Source organism: Heptranchias perlo, chromosome 12, assembly GCF_035084215.1.
Source record: "Heptranchias perlo isolate sHepPer1 chromosome 12, sHepPer1.hap1, whole genome shotgun sequence".
NCBI lineage: Eukaryota > Metazoa > Chordata > Chondrichthyes > Hexanchiformes > Hexanchidae > Heptranchias > Heptranchias perlo.
This window is the reverse complement of record NC_090336.1, coordinates 3,684,294-3,699,872: the sequence shown is the minus strand read 5'-3', so window position 1 is coordinate 3,699,872 and position 15,579 is coordinate 3,684,294. Positions and strand designations below refer to the sequence as shown.

Sequence of the window (15,579 nt, the reverse complement as noted above, 5' to 3'; positions counted from 1 at the left end):
AAGCCAGGGGATCAACCCTGGTTCAATGAGGAGTGTAGAAGAGCATGCCAGGAGCAGCACCAGGCATACCTAAAAATGAGGTGCCAACCTGGTGAAGCTACAACTCAGGTCGACATGCAAGCTAAACAGCGGAAGCAACATGCTATAGACAGAGCTAAGCGATTCCACAACCAACGGATCAGATCAAAGCTCTGCAGTCCTGCCACATCCAGTCATGACTAATTAAACAACTAACGGGAGGAGGAGGCACTGTAAACATCCCCATCCTCAATGATGGTGGAGTCCAGCATGCTTGTGCAAAAGACAAGGCTAAAGCGTTTGCAACCATCTTCAGCCAGAAGTGCTGAGTGGATGATCCAACTCAGCCTCCTCCCAATTTCCCCACCATCACAGAAGCCAGTCTTCAGCCAATTCGATTCACTCCACATGATATCAAGAAACAGCTGAGTGCACTGGATGCAGCAAAGGCTATGGGCCCTGACAACATCCTGGCTGTAGTGCTGAATACCTGTGCTCCAGAACTAGCTGCGCCTCTAGCCAAACTGTTCCAGTACACCTACAACACTGGCATCTACCCAACAATGTGAAAAATTGCCCAGGTAGGTCCTGTCCACAAAAAGCAGGACAAATCCAATCCGGCCAATTACCGCCCCATTAGTCTTTTCTCAATGATCAACAAAGTGATGGAAAGTGTCATCGACAGTGCTATCAAGCGGCACTTAATCACCAATAACCTGCTCACCGATGCTCAGTTTGGGTTCCGCCAAGACCACTCGGCTCCAGACCTCATTACAGCCTTAGTCCAAACATGGACAAAAGAGCTGAATTCCAGAGGTGAGGTGAGAGTGACTGCCCTTGACATCAAGGCAGCATTTGACCGAGTGTGGCACCAAGGAGCCCTAGCAAAATTGAAGTCAATGGGAATCAGGGGGAAAACTCTCCAGTGGCTGGAGTCATGCCTAGCAAAAAGGAAGATGGTAGTGGTTGTTGGAGGCCAATCATCTCAGCCCCAGGACATTGCTGCAGGAGTTCCTCAGGGCAGTGTCCTAGGCCCAACCATCTTCACCTGCTTCATCAATGACCTTCCCTCCATCATAAGGTCAGAAACGGGGATGTTCGCTGATGAATGCACAGTGTTCAGTTGCATTCGCAACCCCTCAGATAGTGAAGCAGTCCGTGACGCATGCAGCAAGACCTGGATAACATCCAGGCTTGGGCTGATAAGCGGCAAGTAACATTCACTCCAGACAAGTGCCAGGCAATGACCATCTCCAACAAGAGAGAGTCTAACCACCTCCCCTTGTCATTCAACAGCATTACCATCGCCGAATCCCCCACCATCAACATCTTGGGGGTCACCATTGACCAGAAACTTAACTGGACCAGCCACATAAATACTGTGGCTACAGGAGCAGGTCAGAGGCTGGGTATTCTGTGCCGAGTGGATGAAGGAACAGAGTGTCTAGTGGCCAAATTTGCTGATGATACAAAGATAGGTGGAAAAGCAAATTGCGATGAGGACACAAAGTGTCTGCAAAGGGATATTGGCAGGTTAAGTGAATGGGCAAAAATTTGGCAGATGGAATATAATGTGGGAAAATGTGAAGTCATCCACTTTGGGAGGAAAAATAAAAAAGCAAAATATTATTTAAATGGAGAAATACTACAAAATGCTGCGGTACAGAGGGATCTGGGTGTCCTCATACATGAAACACATAAAATCAACATACAGGTGCAGCAGGTAACCCGGAAGGCAAACGGAATGTTGGCCTTATATCTAGGGGGATGGAGTATAAAAGCAGGGAAGTCATGCTACAACTGTACAGGGTGCTGGTGAGACCACACCTGGAGTACTGCGTACAGTTCTGGTGCCCTTATTTAAGGAAGGACATACTTGCATTGGAGGCAGTTCAGAGAAGGTTCATTCAGTTGATTCCAGGTATGGAAGGGTTGTCTTATGAGGTAAGATTGAACAGGTTGGGTCTTTACTCATTGGAGTTTCGAAGAATGAGAGGAGATCTTATTGGAACATACAAGATTCTGAGGGGACTCGATAGGGTAGATGCTGAGAGGATGTTACCCCTCATGGGGGAATCTAAAACTAGGGGGCATAGTCTCAGAATAAGGGGTCACCCATTTAAGATGGAAATGAGGAGGAATTTCTTCTCCCAGAGGGTTGTGAATCTTTGGAATTCTTTACCTTAAAAAGCTGTGGAGGCTGAGTCATTGAATTCATTCAAGGCTGAGTTAGACAAATTTTTGATCAGCAAGGGAGTCAAAGGAAATGGGGAAAAGGCAGGAAAGTGGGGCTGAGGATCAGCCATGATCTCATTGAATGGCGGAGCAAGTTCGAGGGGCCGAATGGCCTACTCCTGCTCCTATCTCTTGTGGTCTCTTATGGTCTTATGGAGTGACTCACCTCCTGACTCCCTCAAGCCTTTCCACATCTACAAGGCACAAGTCAGGAGTGTGATGAAATACTCTCCACTTGCCTGGATGAGTGCAGCTCCAACAACACTCAAGAAGCTCGACACCGTCTAGGACAAAGCAGCCCGCTTGATTGGCACCCCATCCACCACCCTAAACATTCACTCCCTTCACCACCGGTGCACCGTGGCTGCAGTGTGTACCATCCACAGGATGCACTGCAGCATCTTGCCAAGGCTTCTTCGATAGCACCTCCCAAACCCGCGGCCTCTACCACCTAGAAGGACAAGTGCAGCAGGCACATGGGAACAACACCACCTGCATGTTCCCCTCCAAGTCACACACCATCCCGACTTGGAAATATATCATCGTTCCTTCACCGTTGCTGGGTCAAAATCCTGGAACTCCCAACCTAACAGCACGGTGGGAGAAACTTCACCACACGGACTGCAGTGGTTCAAGAAGGCGGCTCACCACCACCTTCTCAAGGGCAATTAGGGATGGGCAATAAATGCTAGCCTTGCCAGCGACGCCCACATCCCAAGAACGAATTAAAAAAAACGGCAGGTAGCTGCAGTCGTCCTATGATGTAATCTGACTTATCTAGCACCACTTTACATCTCCTCCTCTTTTTCCTTCCAATCGCACAGATATTGACAACATCCAGGCTTGGGCTGATAAGTGGCAAATAACATTTGCACTAAACACGTGTCAGGCAATAACCATCTCCAACAAGAGAGTCTAACCACCTCCCCATGACATTCAGCTGCAATACCATTACCAAATTCCCCACCATTAACCAGAAACTCAACTGGACCAGCCACATAAATACTATGGCTACAAGAGCAGGTCAGAGGCTGGGTATTCTGTGGCGAAATACCTCTGACTCCCCAAAGCCTTCCACCACCTACAAGGCACAAGTCAGGAGTGTGATGGATTACTCTCCACTTTCCTGAATGGGTGCAACAGCACTCAAGAAGCTCGACACCATTCAGGACAAAGCAGTCCACTTGATCGGCAGGCCATTCACTACCTTAAACATCCACTCCCTTCATCACTGGTGCACCGTGACTGCAGTGTGTACTATCTACAGGATTCACTGCAGCAACTTGCCAAGGCTTCTTCGATAGCACCTCCCAAACCTGCAACCTCCACCACCTAGCAGAACAAGGGCAGCAGGTGGCTGGGAACACCATCACCTCCAAGTTTCCCTCCAAGTCACACACCATCCCGACTTGGACATATATCGCCGTTCCTTCATCTTCGCTGGGGCAAAATCCTGAAACTCCCTACCTAACAGCACTGTGGGAGTACATTCACCACATGGACTGTAGCAGTTGAACAAGAAGGCTCACCTCCACCTTCTCAGGGGAAACTAGGGATGGGCAATAAATGCTGACCTTGCTAGCAATGCTGATATCCCAAGAATTAAAAAAAATAAAGAATTTTTAAGGGGACACCCACTGTCCCAAAGAGTTAGATGGCAGCAAACGCCCCTTTTGCCACAGAGTTGCTCAACCCCGCATCCCAAAAATCCCAGCAAATATCCCCTCCCAAAATTTAAATGAGACCTGAAAGTTGCAGGCCTTTAAATAACTTTGTATTCAAAAGTGCAGCCCAGAAACCCAGGAAGCCCAATTTAAATATTAATTAATTAAATATTAATTATTACACTAAGAAGTATTGTACTCCCTGCATTAAGCCTAAAAAATGGTGTTGAAGTCATTTCTAGCACATTATATTACAGTAATGCTCTTTCCAATTGCTGGTAGAAGCTTCCTATGCTAGGCATCTTACTAGAAATACACATCCTGCACACTGTGGGCATTGATCTCCACACCATATTTCCCCTCCATAATCCTCCATTATGCCTATTTATGGGGCTTTACAGAGATGAAAATTAGAACCATTGTATGATATTGGATAAAATCATTCATGTATTATATAGTAATGTGCTTTGCATTACAGGATCTGACATTATTCTACTTATTTTTCCTGGTAACTCTTTTGCAACTCCATTATGCTATGTTTCGAACCTTTAGGCTCATCACTGAAAAGCAATAAGTTGTCATCTTACCATTTTCGACACTGAGGGAGCAAGGATTTTCGTAAATATCTTTTCTGTCTGGGCAGCTAGCTTTGGTCTTCCAGGTATTTGCAAATGCAGAAGGTGTGCCTTCTATAAGACCACTGACTATTTTAAACTCATCATTAAGTTCATCGTTGAAGTTTCCACAAAGGCCTAAATAAACACAAACAAATTGTACAGCATTTAATTATCAATTAAAACAATGAAGCATTTATGGCTATTAGACATGGCTGGATAGTAAAGGTACAACTGGGTTTTAACTTACCACACATCCGGCTCTTGAAGGTAGGATCCAGAGTTATGTAGAGTTGCATTATAGGCACTAACTGTACCTGGAGCTGCAGCCCAAAAGTAGTGTGGAAGATAACATGGAAAGTTGAGGGCTTGAATATAGTGACATTGGCTGTAAAAACAGTAGAGAAAAGTTGGACATTTAAGGAGTATTATCGATGATGAAAAGATGCTTTCAGAAGTAAATATTTCAAACAACATTATATGAATAGCTTGGATTTAATATTTATTTTAAAAATCATTACAAAACAACAATGATAAGGACTTGGTCCGTCCTTTGAAATATACCTACCTATATGTTTTTTAAATTCTTGCATATGGTGTGCACATTAGGTCCACAAACTTCACGTCCTGTGTCAATATTTGTCTACATTCAGCAGGATCAATGAGTCTGGAGACATTTATAATCCCAAAACCCTATTTCAGCACATCAACTTATCACCATCACGTTGTGTTGATGGTTCAATCGAATTCTCAAATTGATTTTGAAAAATTGTCAGCAATTTGTTTCTTAGTAGCTGAAATTTCTAATGTCCAAAATAAGATTTTAACATAATAAAAAATCCAAAAAATTACACATTTCACTATATTGTAATTGAATTATCTTTGCATTTTAATACTGTTATTAAAGTTTTTAATTCAAGGTCTTAGAAGCCTGGGCTTAGAATTTAGGGGCCGAAATTCCTCAGGGGTTCCACTGGTCTCCCTCAGTAATTTTGATAAAAGACTAGGAGAACCCCCCAAAAAATAGCAGAGACCTAGTTGCACCAGGTTTCTACCATTTCTGGAAATTTCCCCTTTGTCTTGTAAGGGGCAGAACCTTCATCTGCCCTTTACTTTATAAAGCAAATAATTTTTAATTTAATAAAATTCCTTTCCAACTCAGCTGAATTTTTTTTCCTCACTATTGCCCCGGTTCCCCGACATTATCCTCGCCCACTCGTGGACTGTCAGACACTATTATATTCCTGTTCCTACTGGCTAATTGCCTTTGCCTGAGCTCACCTGATGTGGTCAAGCTCTATTCCTTGATCCTGTTGCCACTTCTGCCTAGTTTTATCTTTTGGCTGCTTAAAGTCCAATAGCTGCCCTGCTCTTTTCTTTGCACCTACCCGGCTGTTAGTCACCCTAGTCCACTTCCAGAACTTGCTCCCGCAGTTCCTTGCCAATCGAGGACTATTCTCTGATGCCAATCCTGCTTCTTTCGTGCTAGTTGCCCAACCCGACTTCTGAGTGACATTCCATTTCTGCCCCATCAGCTTTGCCAATGGTGAGAGAGGTGCTTTGAATCGAGCCCACTTCCATCATTCTGGAGCCAGTATGCCTAATCTCATTCAGTGTACTAACCTCCAGTTTTATGCTGGGTTCCTTATGGGCCGGGGAAGTCAGAACTGCCTGCATAGGGAGTCCCCAGTCTATCCCCCTCTGCATCAGTGGTTCTCCTTTCCACTTTAGACCACCACTACCCACCAGTTCTGCTTTGCTCTCTTCTTCATGCCTGCCCTGATGTCAGCAACCCTGGCCCCATTCCTGCTTCTATCCCACTGGCTCATTGGCTCAATTTGTCCTCCATTCAGGTCCCATTCACATTTCTGCCCCGCCAGATGCAATACACTGCTCCCGGGCTCTGCTACCGCTGGTAACAACACAAAAAAAACATATCCTTCAAAGCAAGAACTCCTGCTTAACATTCGCTCAACGTCCATTGTAACTCTGGGAAAGGCTAGGACCTGAATACACTAGGCCACGAACTTAGTTGGGATCTCCTGCTTGGTTTTGTGAGGGAAAGAACCTCCTCTAACCCCTTATAAGGCCACTGATGCAGAGGGGGATAGACTGGGGACTCTCTATGCAGGCAGTTCGGACTTCCCCGGCCCATAAGGAACCCAGCATAAAACTGGAGGTTAGTACACTGAATGAGATTAGGCATACTGGCTCCAGAATGGTGGAAGTGGGCTCGATTCAAAGCACCTCTCTCACCACTGACATCCCCCTCAAACACCCTTGTGTCGTTCCCCTCTCCTGTCCTGTGCTGTCCTACATATTCGCAGCTTGACACATTAATGCATTCCATCCTGGGTGCTGCAGTCACACAGATTACATAGAATTTTACAGCACAAAAACAGACCCAACAGGTCTATTCCTTTCTCCCTCATGTACTTATCCAGCTTCCCCTTAAATACATCTACACTATTCATCTCAACCAGTCCGTGTGGAAACGAATTCTACATTCTCACCACTGTCAGAGTAAAGAGGTTTCTCTTCAATTTCTTATTGGATTTATTAGTGACTATTTTATATTTATGGCCCCTAGTTTTGGTCTCTCCCACAAGTGGAAACATCTTCTTTACGTTTACCCTATGGAACCCCTTCATAATTTTGAAGACCGCTATCAGGTCACCTCTCAGTCTTCTCTTTTCTAGAGAAAAGAGTCCTAGCCAGTTCAGTCTTTCCTAATGCTTGTATCCTCTCAGTTCTGGTGTCATCCTTGTAAATCTTGATGCACTTTCTTCAGTGCTTCTATACCCTTTTTGTAATATGGAGACCAGAACTATGCACAGTATTCTAAGTGTGGTCTAACCATGGTTTTATGTAAGTTTAACATGACTTCTCTGCTTTTGAATTCTATTCCTTTAGAAATGAATCCCAGTGCTTTGTTTTCACTTTTTATGGCTTTGTTAACCCACGTTTCTACTTTTAATTTTTTGTGAATCTGTATCTGTACCCTGAGAGCCCTTTATGCCCCTACACAATTTAGACTCTTATTTTCCAAGGAGTAGGTGGCCTCCTTACTCCTCCTACTGAATGCACCACCTCACACTTAATTCATTTGTCGTTTACATGCCCATTCTGCAAGTTTGTTAATGTCATCTTGTATTTTGTCGCAGTCTTCCTCAGTATTAACTATACCCCCCAATTTGGTGCAATCCGCAGATTTTGATATTTTACTTCCGATTCCTGAGTCCAAATCATTTATGTAAATAATGGTGAACAACAGTGGTCCCAGCATTGATCCCTGTGGAACACCACTTCTCACCTCCTGCCAGTCTGAGTAATTACATTTAACCCAACTCTCTGTTTTCTGTTTTGTAGCCAGTTTGCTATCCATTTTGCTACTTGTACCCTGACTCCACATCCTCTGACCACAGTCGTGAGTCTACTATGCCGTACGTTATCGAAGGCCTTTTGAAAGTCCATGTATGTTACATCCAAAGCATCATCCTTGTCTACTCTTTCTGTTACTTCTTCAAAGATTTCAATAAGGTTGGTCAAGCATGACTTTCCCTTTTGAAATCCGTGCTGACTATTCTTTATTATATTTTTGGTTTCTAGATGTTTTTCTATTATATCCTTGAGTAAAGATTCCAATATCTTTCCTACCACTGATGTTATGATAACTGGTCTATAGTTCCAGGGATTTGTTCTGTCTCCCTTTTTGAATATAGGAATAACATTAGCTGTTCGCCAGTCCGCTGGCACTATTCACTTTTCTATTGAATTTTTATATGTACATACTATGTCATTAAAGGAAAGTAATCACATTTCAGAAGCCAGGGACATTCTCACTCCTCTGTTCACAATCACTATGAAGAGCAGATTTGTTATATCTGTGACATTCCACTTTTATATAACCTGCTCCTTATGAACATTGTGCCACCCACCACAACCAGTGCATCTGTCGTCTTCTGTGTTTGTCTCAGAAGCACCTCCAAATCACTTTCAGCAAAATCTGCCATGCGGATATTCCTGACCCCTCCCAATAGGGTCTTAGCTCTTGAGAGAAGCTGCCCCTTTAAATGTTCTGCCTCTGCCCCACTTTTCCTCCCATCCCTGGTGTAAGCGAGCAGGTGCGAATAGGAGCTGCACTCCGTGCCTGCTCACGATTATGTAAATCATCTGATCCAGGGATCAGGAATTTTGGGGCTGGAAAGTTTCCTTATAGTAAGGGAATGGAGCAAATTCAGTGTTTGGTACAAAATAACTAATTATTCTTGGCCATGAAAACAGCAAATGAACTTACCGGTAGTTATAGGCAGCTGGGTCAAGATTCCATTGACGGAGACAGTGCCACCAGAGTTAATGGAAATGATCTATGATAAAAACACCAAAGCTTACTAAATGCAATCACTTTTAGATAACCGTTTTTCCCTAAATGTGTATCAAAATCATTTAAGTCATCAGAAAGCTAATTGGGAATCACTTACAGTTTGAGCTCCATGGATAGCCAGTACGACTGACTTTAAGGCTGTCTCAGACTCAGTAATGCCACATGGCTGCAGCTCTCCGAGGACAGTGAATAGAGTATTTTTGCAGTCCTGAAGTGAAGGATTAGAAGAAGAACAAGGCCAAAATAGCAACCTTGCCAATGGTAAACAAACCAAATAACTTAACTTGCATGGCACTATCTAACTTTAACTTCTCCTCCTAGGAATTTAAAGATTTTTTTTAGCCTGTCCTTATGCAATGCACAAACCTCGTTGTTTTCCCTCCATTGCAGGTCTCACTGAGCCATACACCTCATGCAATTTGAAGGATGGGCTGGAGAGCAGTTCACAGGCTCCCACTAATAAGCTGGTCACTAGAAGATGCACCAGGTGGACACTCACCCTCAGATATCGCCCCCCCACCCCACGAAGACGTACACCCACAGAACAGACGAGATCAGGAACTTAGTCAAGGGAACGAACCTACAAGTTTTCACTCTGTGCCACTTTGAATTAGTGCTCCAACACATTCTCCAGGATTGTTACAACAGGCCATATTTTTGTTTTTTATATATATATATATATATATATATATATACACACAATGAACTTGGCACACACGGGATTCCTATCTTCAGTGCTTTGTGAAAATTACTTTTTAATGTTTCAACCATTGAAATATCCTGGAAGAATTTCAACACTCTATTGAAGACAGAAATAAGATAGAAACCCAACAAGAATAATTCTCTCACTGATACACTGTACTGCCAGCAATACATCAACTGTATTGGCAGTAGGTATTGACTATAAACTTATTGGTACTGGTCATTTCCAGTTTACTAAGTCTCCACTGATTCTTACCTTAGCAAGAACATAATGACACCTTCCGTGGAATGTGTAATAGTTTTCATCAAATGTATTAATGTGAGCTCCTCCCTCAATAGAACAGATTCCAGGGCAGGACAGATCAGTACAAGACCACTGCCCTCGATTACAAATGCTACCAGATTAAAAAGAGAATGTTTGAAATCAGTTATTTTATTAAATGAAGACTGAGAAACAATAAGTGACAAAAGATACCCCTCCCCCCCAAAAAAAACATAACAATTCATCAGGATTTTTAGCAAAAGTCAATGCTATACATTAATTACCATTTACTGCATTTGGTGGAATAGGACTCTCCAGGCGCATAAGAAAACCCACTGTAGGTACAGGGACATTGTACTTTTGGGATGCATCCAGTGTTGGAAATGTCATCAAAAACAGTATCTAAAATATAAAATATATAAATTAGATATGCACAGATTCCTAACGTACAGATTTTTCCCAGTATATGTAGTTATCCACAATGTTTTATTCTATATATTATTATTTACTTGACTTTGTGATATGGTTCAGTTATTCATAATGCAAGTATTGTAGTCAGGCTGTCTCATTATAATTCTTTGATGTTGCAAACCCCTCTTTATAACACTCTCAAATAGCATGGCTGCTTCTGCAACAAATCCTTTTTTATAACATTCTTTAGTCCAGCACAACCCTCTCTCTATATCACTAATATAACAACCCTCTCTCTATATCACTAATATAACTCCCTCCAACAGTAATATAACACCTCCTCTATAACATCATCATGACACCTTCTTTCTATCTATATCACTACGTAACACCCCTCCTATCTACAACAGTAATAATTCCCTCTCTCTCTATGAGTAATGTAACACACCTTCTATAATACTAATATAACATTCTGGGGGAGAAATTCGACCTGTGCCCAAAATGGGTGACAAGTTGGCGAAGCAATTGCTCCATGTGCCGTCTGAGGCCTGAGCCAAATTCGGCATCGGGCCTTATTTGAGTGGAAGCGGAGAGTTGTGGGCACCAAACAGGTATCCCGATGCAGTTCACCGGTTGAAGCCTGATGAATTCCAACCGGCTCCAACGCTGAACCGACCCGACGAGCACTCCTGCTCCTTCTGGCTCTACAAAAATATAACTTTAAAAAAGTTTTGTGGCCGTTTATTGAGCAGCCTCCATTTAAGGGCCACTGCTTCGGTCACTCAAAACATCGTACAACTAGGTGGAACTAACATGGCACAAGCTCTTCCCATTTGTACCTGAATTTTGTTTCAGGGTGCTATAACCGGCATTTGACTTCGATTTGCGTGGTAAAGGAACCTTAATCCGTTATTGTTTCAGGTGGGCACCCCCACCCACCGCCCCCCTGTCCCCCATGACCCCTGATTTTCAACTACTAGCCCTCCGATTTTCAAGCACAAAATGGAAGGCTGTGAGTTGAATACCTTCCCCAAAGCATATACAGAATCCCCTGTATTACAATCCCTCTGATATAACACACCCTGTAATTAAAAATTATAGTTCCCTCACTCTTATCCCTGCCTTTATTTCAGGTGAGGTAAATCAGAAAGTACCGATTCCAGAAGTGTTAGCAGTTTGTTTTATTGAAATGTTACTTTAGTTTAGCTCCTGTCTCGGTGCTAAAGTCAGGGGTGAAACCTCAACGGCCAACACATCCTACATCAGTGGGCATTGTAACAAAGTGGTAAATTTTAAAATATGAAGAAAAATAATTGCAAATGCTGAATATCTGAAACAAAAGCAGAAAATGCTGGCAGTAGACAGCTGATCAGTCAGCATAGGTAAAGGCAAAAGACAAGTTAATTTTCTGGGTTCTGATGCATAACCTGTCTTTTCTCTTTACAGAGTGTGACAGATGTGCTAAGGCAAATTTTAACTTCACTTTTTATAGTCACATGAAACATCCTCCTCAACTTCATCAATAAAGGTAAACACCATCACGTACAATTATTATTTAATTGAATTAGATTTTCTGATGTACTGTGTCTTACTAGAAGGGCAGAAGCAGCCATCAATGCAGTGGTCCTCACACATCTGGCTCCTATCAGGGTTTGAGCATGTGTCTGCACATGGAATTCCACACTCCTCATAGGTCATATTCAACTGGCATGTTTTTTCTGGAATAGAGAAAAACAGCCAACTTTTAGTGTCTTCATCATTTCCATAAGTAAATAACTGCACTTGTGATTTGATTAAGAGGGTTTGAGGGTGATTGATTTTAAAGGTACTTGCCACACATTTCTTCTCTTCTCCAGTTGCTGGGTTTCCCTCCAACATGGGCACACTGTCTAGAAAATTCTGATATGGTATTGCAGAGGCAGGATGATGAATTGTTTAAATCCTTGCACAGACACAAGTCCAGCATGCAGCTCTTGATAAAAGGTGCTAAATCTAAGATACCATAGCAGTTGGCAAAACCTGGCTCTGTGAGTACACTTTCACACATGGATTCCTGAGCAGAAAAGGAAATTATTTAGTGATGGACATATACAAACATAATCTGTACATCAGCCTTTAAAAAGTTTACTTTTTTATGTACTTGGTGACTATTTCTCATTATGAAGATGTGGGATATCAGTACTGGAAATGTTTGCACCTTTACTACCAGTATCTGCTTTAAGTACTCCCAGGTATATTATGAGTTAGATGCTAAATAAGGATCTCTCTACCCTGGCCTCATTCTGTACCAATGTAACATTATCATTCTAAACACTAGCCATCCTGAATATTAGAAAGTATGAAATTAGTAAAGGCCATTTGATCCATTAAATCTATTCCTTGTACAAACCACTCTACCCGACCCATTTCATCTCCCTGCCACCTGAAAATCAATTAAGTAAAGCTCTAAATACCTCCAGTCCTACATTCTATATTATACATCTTTGGTGCTGAAATGTGGAACTCGCTACCACAAGGAGTAGTTGAGGCGAATAGCATAGATGCATTTAAGGGGAAGCTAGATAAACATATGAGGGCAAAGAGAATAATTATGCTGATAGGGTTAGATGAAGAGAGGTGGGAGGAGGCTCGCGTGGAGCATAAACACCGGCATGGACCAGTCGGGCTGAATGGCCTGTTCCGTGCTGTGCATTCTTTGTAGGAACAGTTTACTTCATCACTGTGCCACCCAAGTTCACAGTCTTTAATAACACTTAATTATCCATGGAAATCAACAGATACATTAGAAACTAATGTTAAAGAAAGATTTCTGGGAGTTAAAACAGATTCAAGCTAGAAGGAGGTTAATTAACGAGAACCATTCACTTACAAATTCTGAACAATTTTCGACACTTTCAGATGAGGGTACATCTTTGCATTGCTCCATGGGACCATTCAGTTTATTCAAGTTTCCATACTGGATAGGAGTCAGATGGTAGCCTGTAATCAGTGATGGGCAATAAATAAACAATTTGTATCTAATATCAAAAACAACACATCAAATGTGATGGGAAGTGCCCATTACACATACCATTTGAAAAAAATTCGTTATCACGAATGCCATTGAAATCACCGCACAAGCCACATGTTGTATTGATAAACTGCTGGTCCAGTTCAAGCTAATGCAAAAAAAGAGAAAATCATTAGAAAATGTTTTCTGAGCTATATTTCAAGTAAATCATGAAAAACATACATTTTTTGCTTTCATTGAGAAAGTTTTGAAGAAGCTAAATGTTTTAAGTGTCATTAATGATAGAATCAATAACATTTTGTCAACTAAAATCATGTAAGTAATGAATTATTTTCTTTTGCTACAACTTTATATCCAGCAGAGTCATGCCGTGGCTTCCCTGTCAGATCACCGGCATCTCCACATCATCCCTGTCAGAGCCACTGTTCTATTGTGGGCTGATCTCTCACAGTGCAGCTGGTCCATCCTATCCAGACCCAATTTCCATCAATTGCTATTAAATCTGTCGCTCCAGCTGACCTAGATAGAAAGAATGGAGCTGCTGGGTTTGGGGGCACCAGTCAAAAATGAGTCGCCTTTAATGACAATATTCTGTGGATATAACTGTAGATTTATAATCTTTTTTGTTAATATGAGTAACACTATGATCATTGCAGAAGTTTACATCGGTTATGGCACTGAGTAAGAACTGCCATGGATAAATGATTTTGCTAACATATCTCCACCAGATGGTAGGATTGATCACACACAGGTTTCAGATGCCAAGCATTTATTTGTCAAGTGTCAGAATTCCAACCATCCGGTAAGGAGGTGTTGTCTTTCTTGTCAGATCCTGAGAAAAGTAATATCAATACCAGAGCATTAATAGAAAACACTGAATGAGAATTATTTTAATAGATTGTCAGAGGTGCCATCTTTCAGATGAGATGTTAAACTGAGGCCCTGTCTGTGAGTTAAGCTGAGCATTTAAGGTCCAATAGCACTATGAGATAGTGGATGCAATAGTTTTGATCTTCCAGAATTCCCTCGGTTCCAGAATGGTCCCCATGGATTGGAAGGTAGCAAATGTAACCCCGCTATTCAAGAAAGGAGGGAGATAGAAAACTGGGAACTATAGACCAGTTAGCCTGACATCAGTAATAGGGAAAATACTAGAATCTATTATTAAGGACGTAGTAACAGGGCACTTAGAAAATCATAATATGATTAGGCAGAGTCAACACGATTTTATGAAAGGGAAATCGTGTTTGACAAATCTATCAGAATTTTTTGAGGGTGTAACTAGCATGGTAGATAAGGGGGAACCAGTGGATGTAGTATATTTGGATTTTCAAAAGGCATTCGATAAGGTGCCACACAAGAGGCTGTTACACAAGATTAGGGCTCATGGGATTGAGGATAATATATTAGCATGGAGTGAGGATTGGTTAGCGGACAGAAAACAGAGAGTAGGAATAAATGGGTCATTTTCGGGTTGGCAGGTTGTAACTAGTGGGGTGCTCGGGCCTCAGTTGTTTACAATGTATATCAATGACTTAGATGAGGGGGACCGAGTGTAATGTATCCAAGTTTGCTGATGATACAAAGCTAGGTGGGAAAGTAAGCTGTAAGGAGGACGCAAAGAGGCTACAAACTGATATAGGCAGGTTAAGTGAGTGGGCGAGAAGATGGCAGATGGAGTTTAATGTGGGGAAATGTGAAATGATTCACTTCGGTAGGAAGAATAAAAAAGCAGAATATTTTTTAAAAGGTGAGAGACTCAGAAATGTTGGTATTCAGAGTGATTTGGGTGTCCTTGTACACGAATCATAGAAAGTTAACATGCAGGTACAGCAAGTAATTGGGAAGGCATATGGTATGTTAGCCTTTATTGCAAGGGGGTTGGAGTACAAGAGTAAGGAGGTCTTGCTGCAATTATATAGGGCTCTGGTGAGACCACACCTGGAGTACTCTGTACAGTTTTGGTCTCCTTATCTAAGGAAGGATATACTTGCCTTGGAGGGGTGCAACGAAGGTTCACTAGATAAATTCCAGGGATGAGAGGGTTGTCCTATGAGGAGAGATTGAGTAGAATGGGCCTATATTCTCTGGAGTTTAGAAGAATGAGCGGTGATCTCATTGAAAAATATAAAATTCTTAGAGGGCTTGACAGGGTAGATGCTGAGAGGCTGTTTCCCCTGGCGGTAGAGTCTAGAACTAGAGGTCATAGTCTCAGGATAAGGGGTCAGCTATTTAGGACCGATGTGAGGAAACATTTCTTCACTCAGAAGGTTGTAAAT

General features: G+C 42.2%; 1 protein-coding gene across 1 annotated transcript in view; it reads right to left on the bottom strand.

Moving 5' to 3' along the window:
- The window catches only part of LOC137328121 (mucin-2-like), a 216,875-nt gene that overhangs the window by 173,617 nt on the left and 27,679 nt on the right, over nucleotides 1–15,579 (bottom strand). The window contains exons 6-15 of the mRNA XM_067994299.1: nucleotides 13,361–13,448; nucleotides 13,160–13,269; nucleotides 12,124–12,343; nucleotides 11,883–12,008; nucleotides 10,164–10,281; nucleotides 9,874–10,012; nucleotides 9,013–9,123; nucleotides 8,829–8,898; nucleotides 4,782–4,919; nucleotides 4,505–4,669 (exon numbers count right to left, since the gene is read on the bottom strand). Of these exons, the coding sequence (XP_067850400.1) occupies nucleotides 4,505–4,669; nucleotides 4,782–4,919; nucleotides 8,829–8,898; nucleotides 9,013–9,123; nucleotides 9,874–10,012; nucleotides 10,164–10,281; nucleotides 11,883–12,008; nucleotides 12,124–12,343; nucleotides 13,160–13,269; nucleotides 13,361–13,448 (1,285 nt within the window). The remainder of the gene's footprint in view (nucleotides 1–4,504; nucleotides 4,670–4,781; nucleotides 4,920–8,828; nucleotides 8,899–9,012; nucleotides 9,124–9,873; nucleotides 10,013–10,163; nucleotides 10,282–11,882; nucleotides 12,009–12,123; nucleotides 12,344–13,159; nucleotides 13,270–13,360; nucleotides 13,449–15,579) is intronic.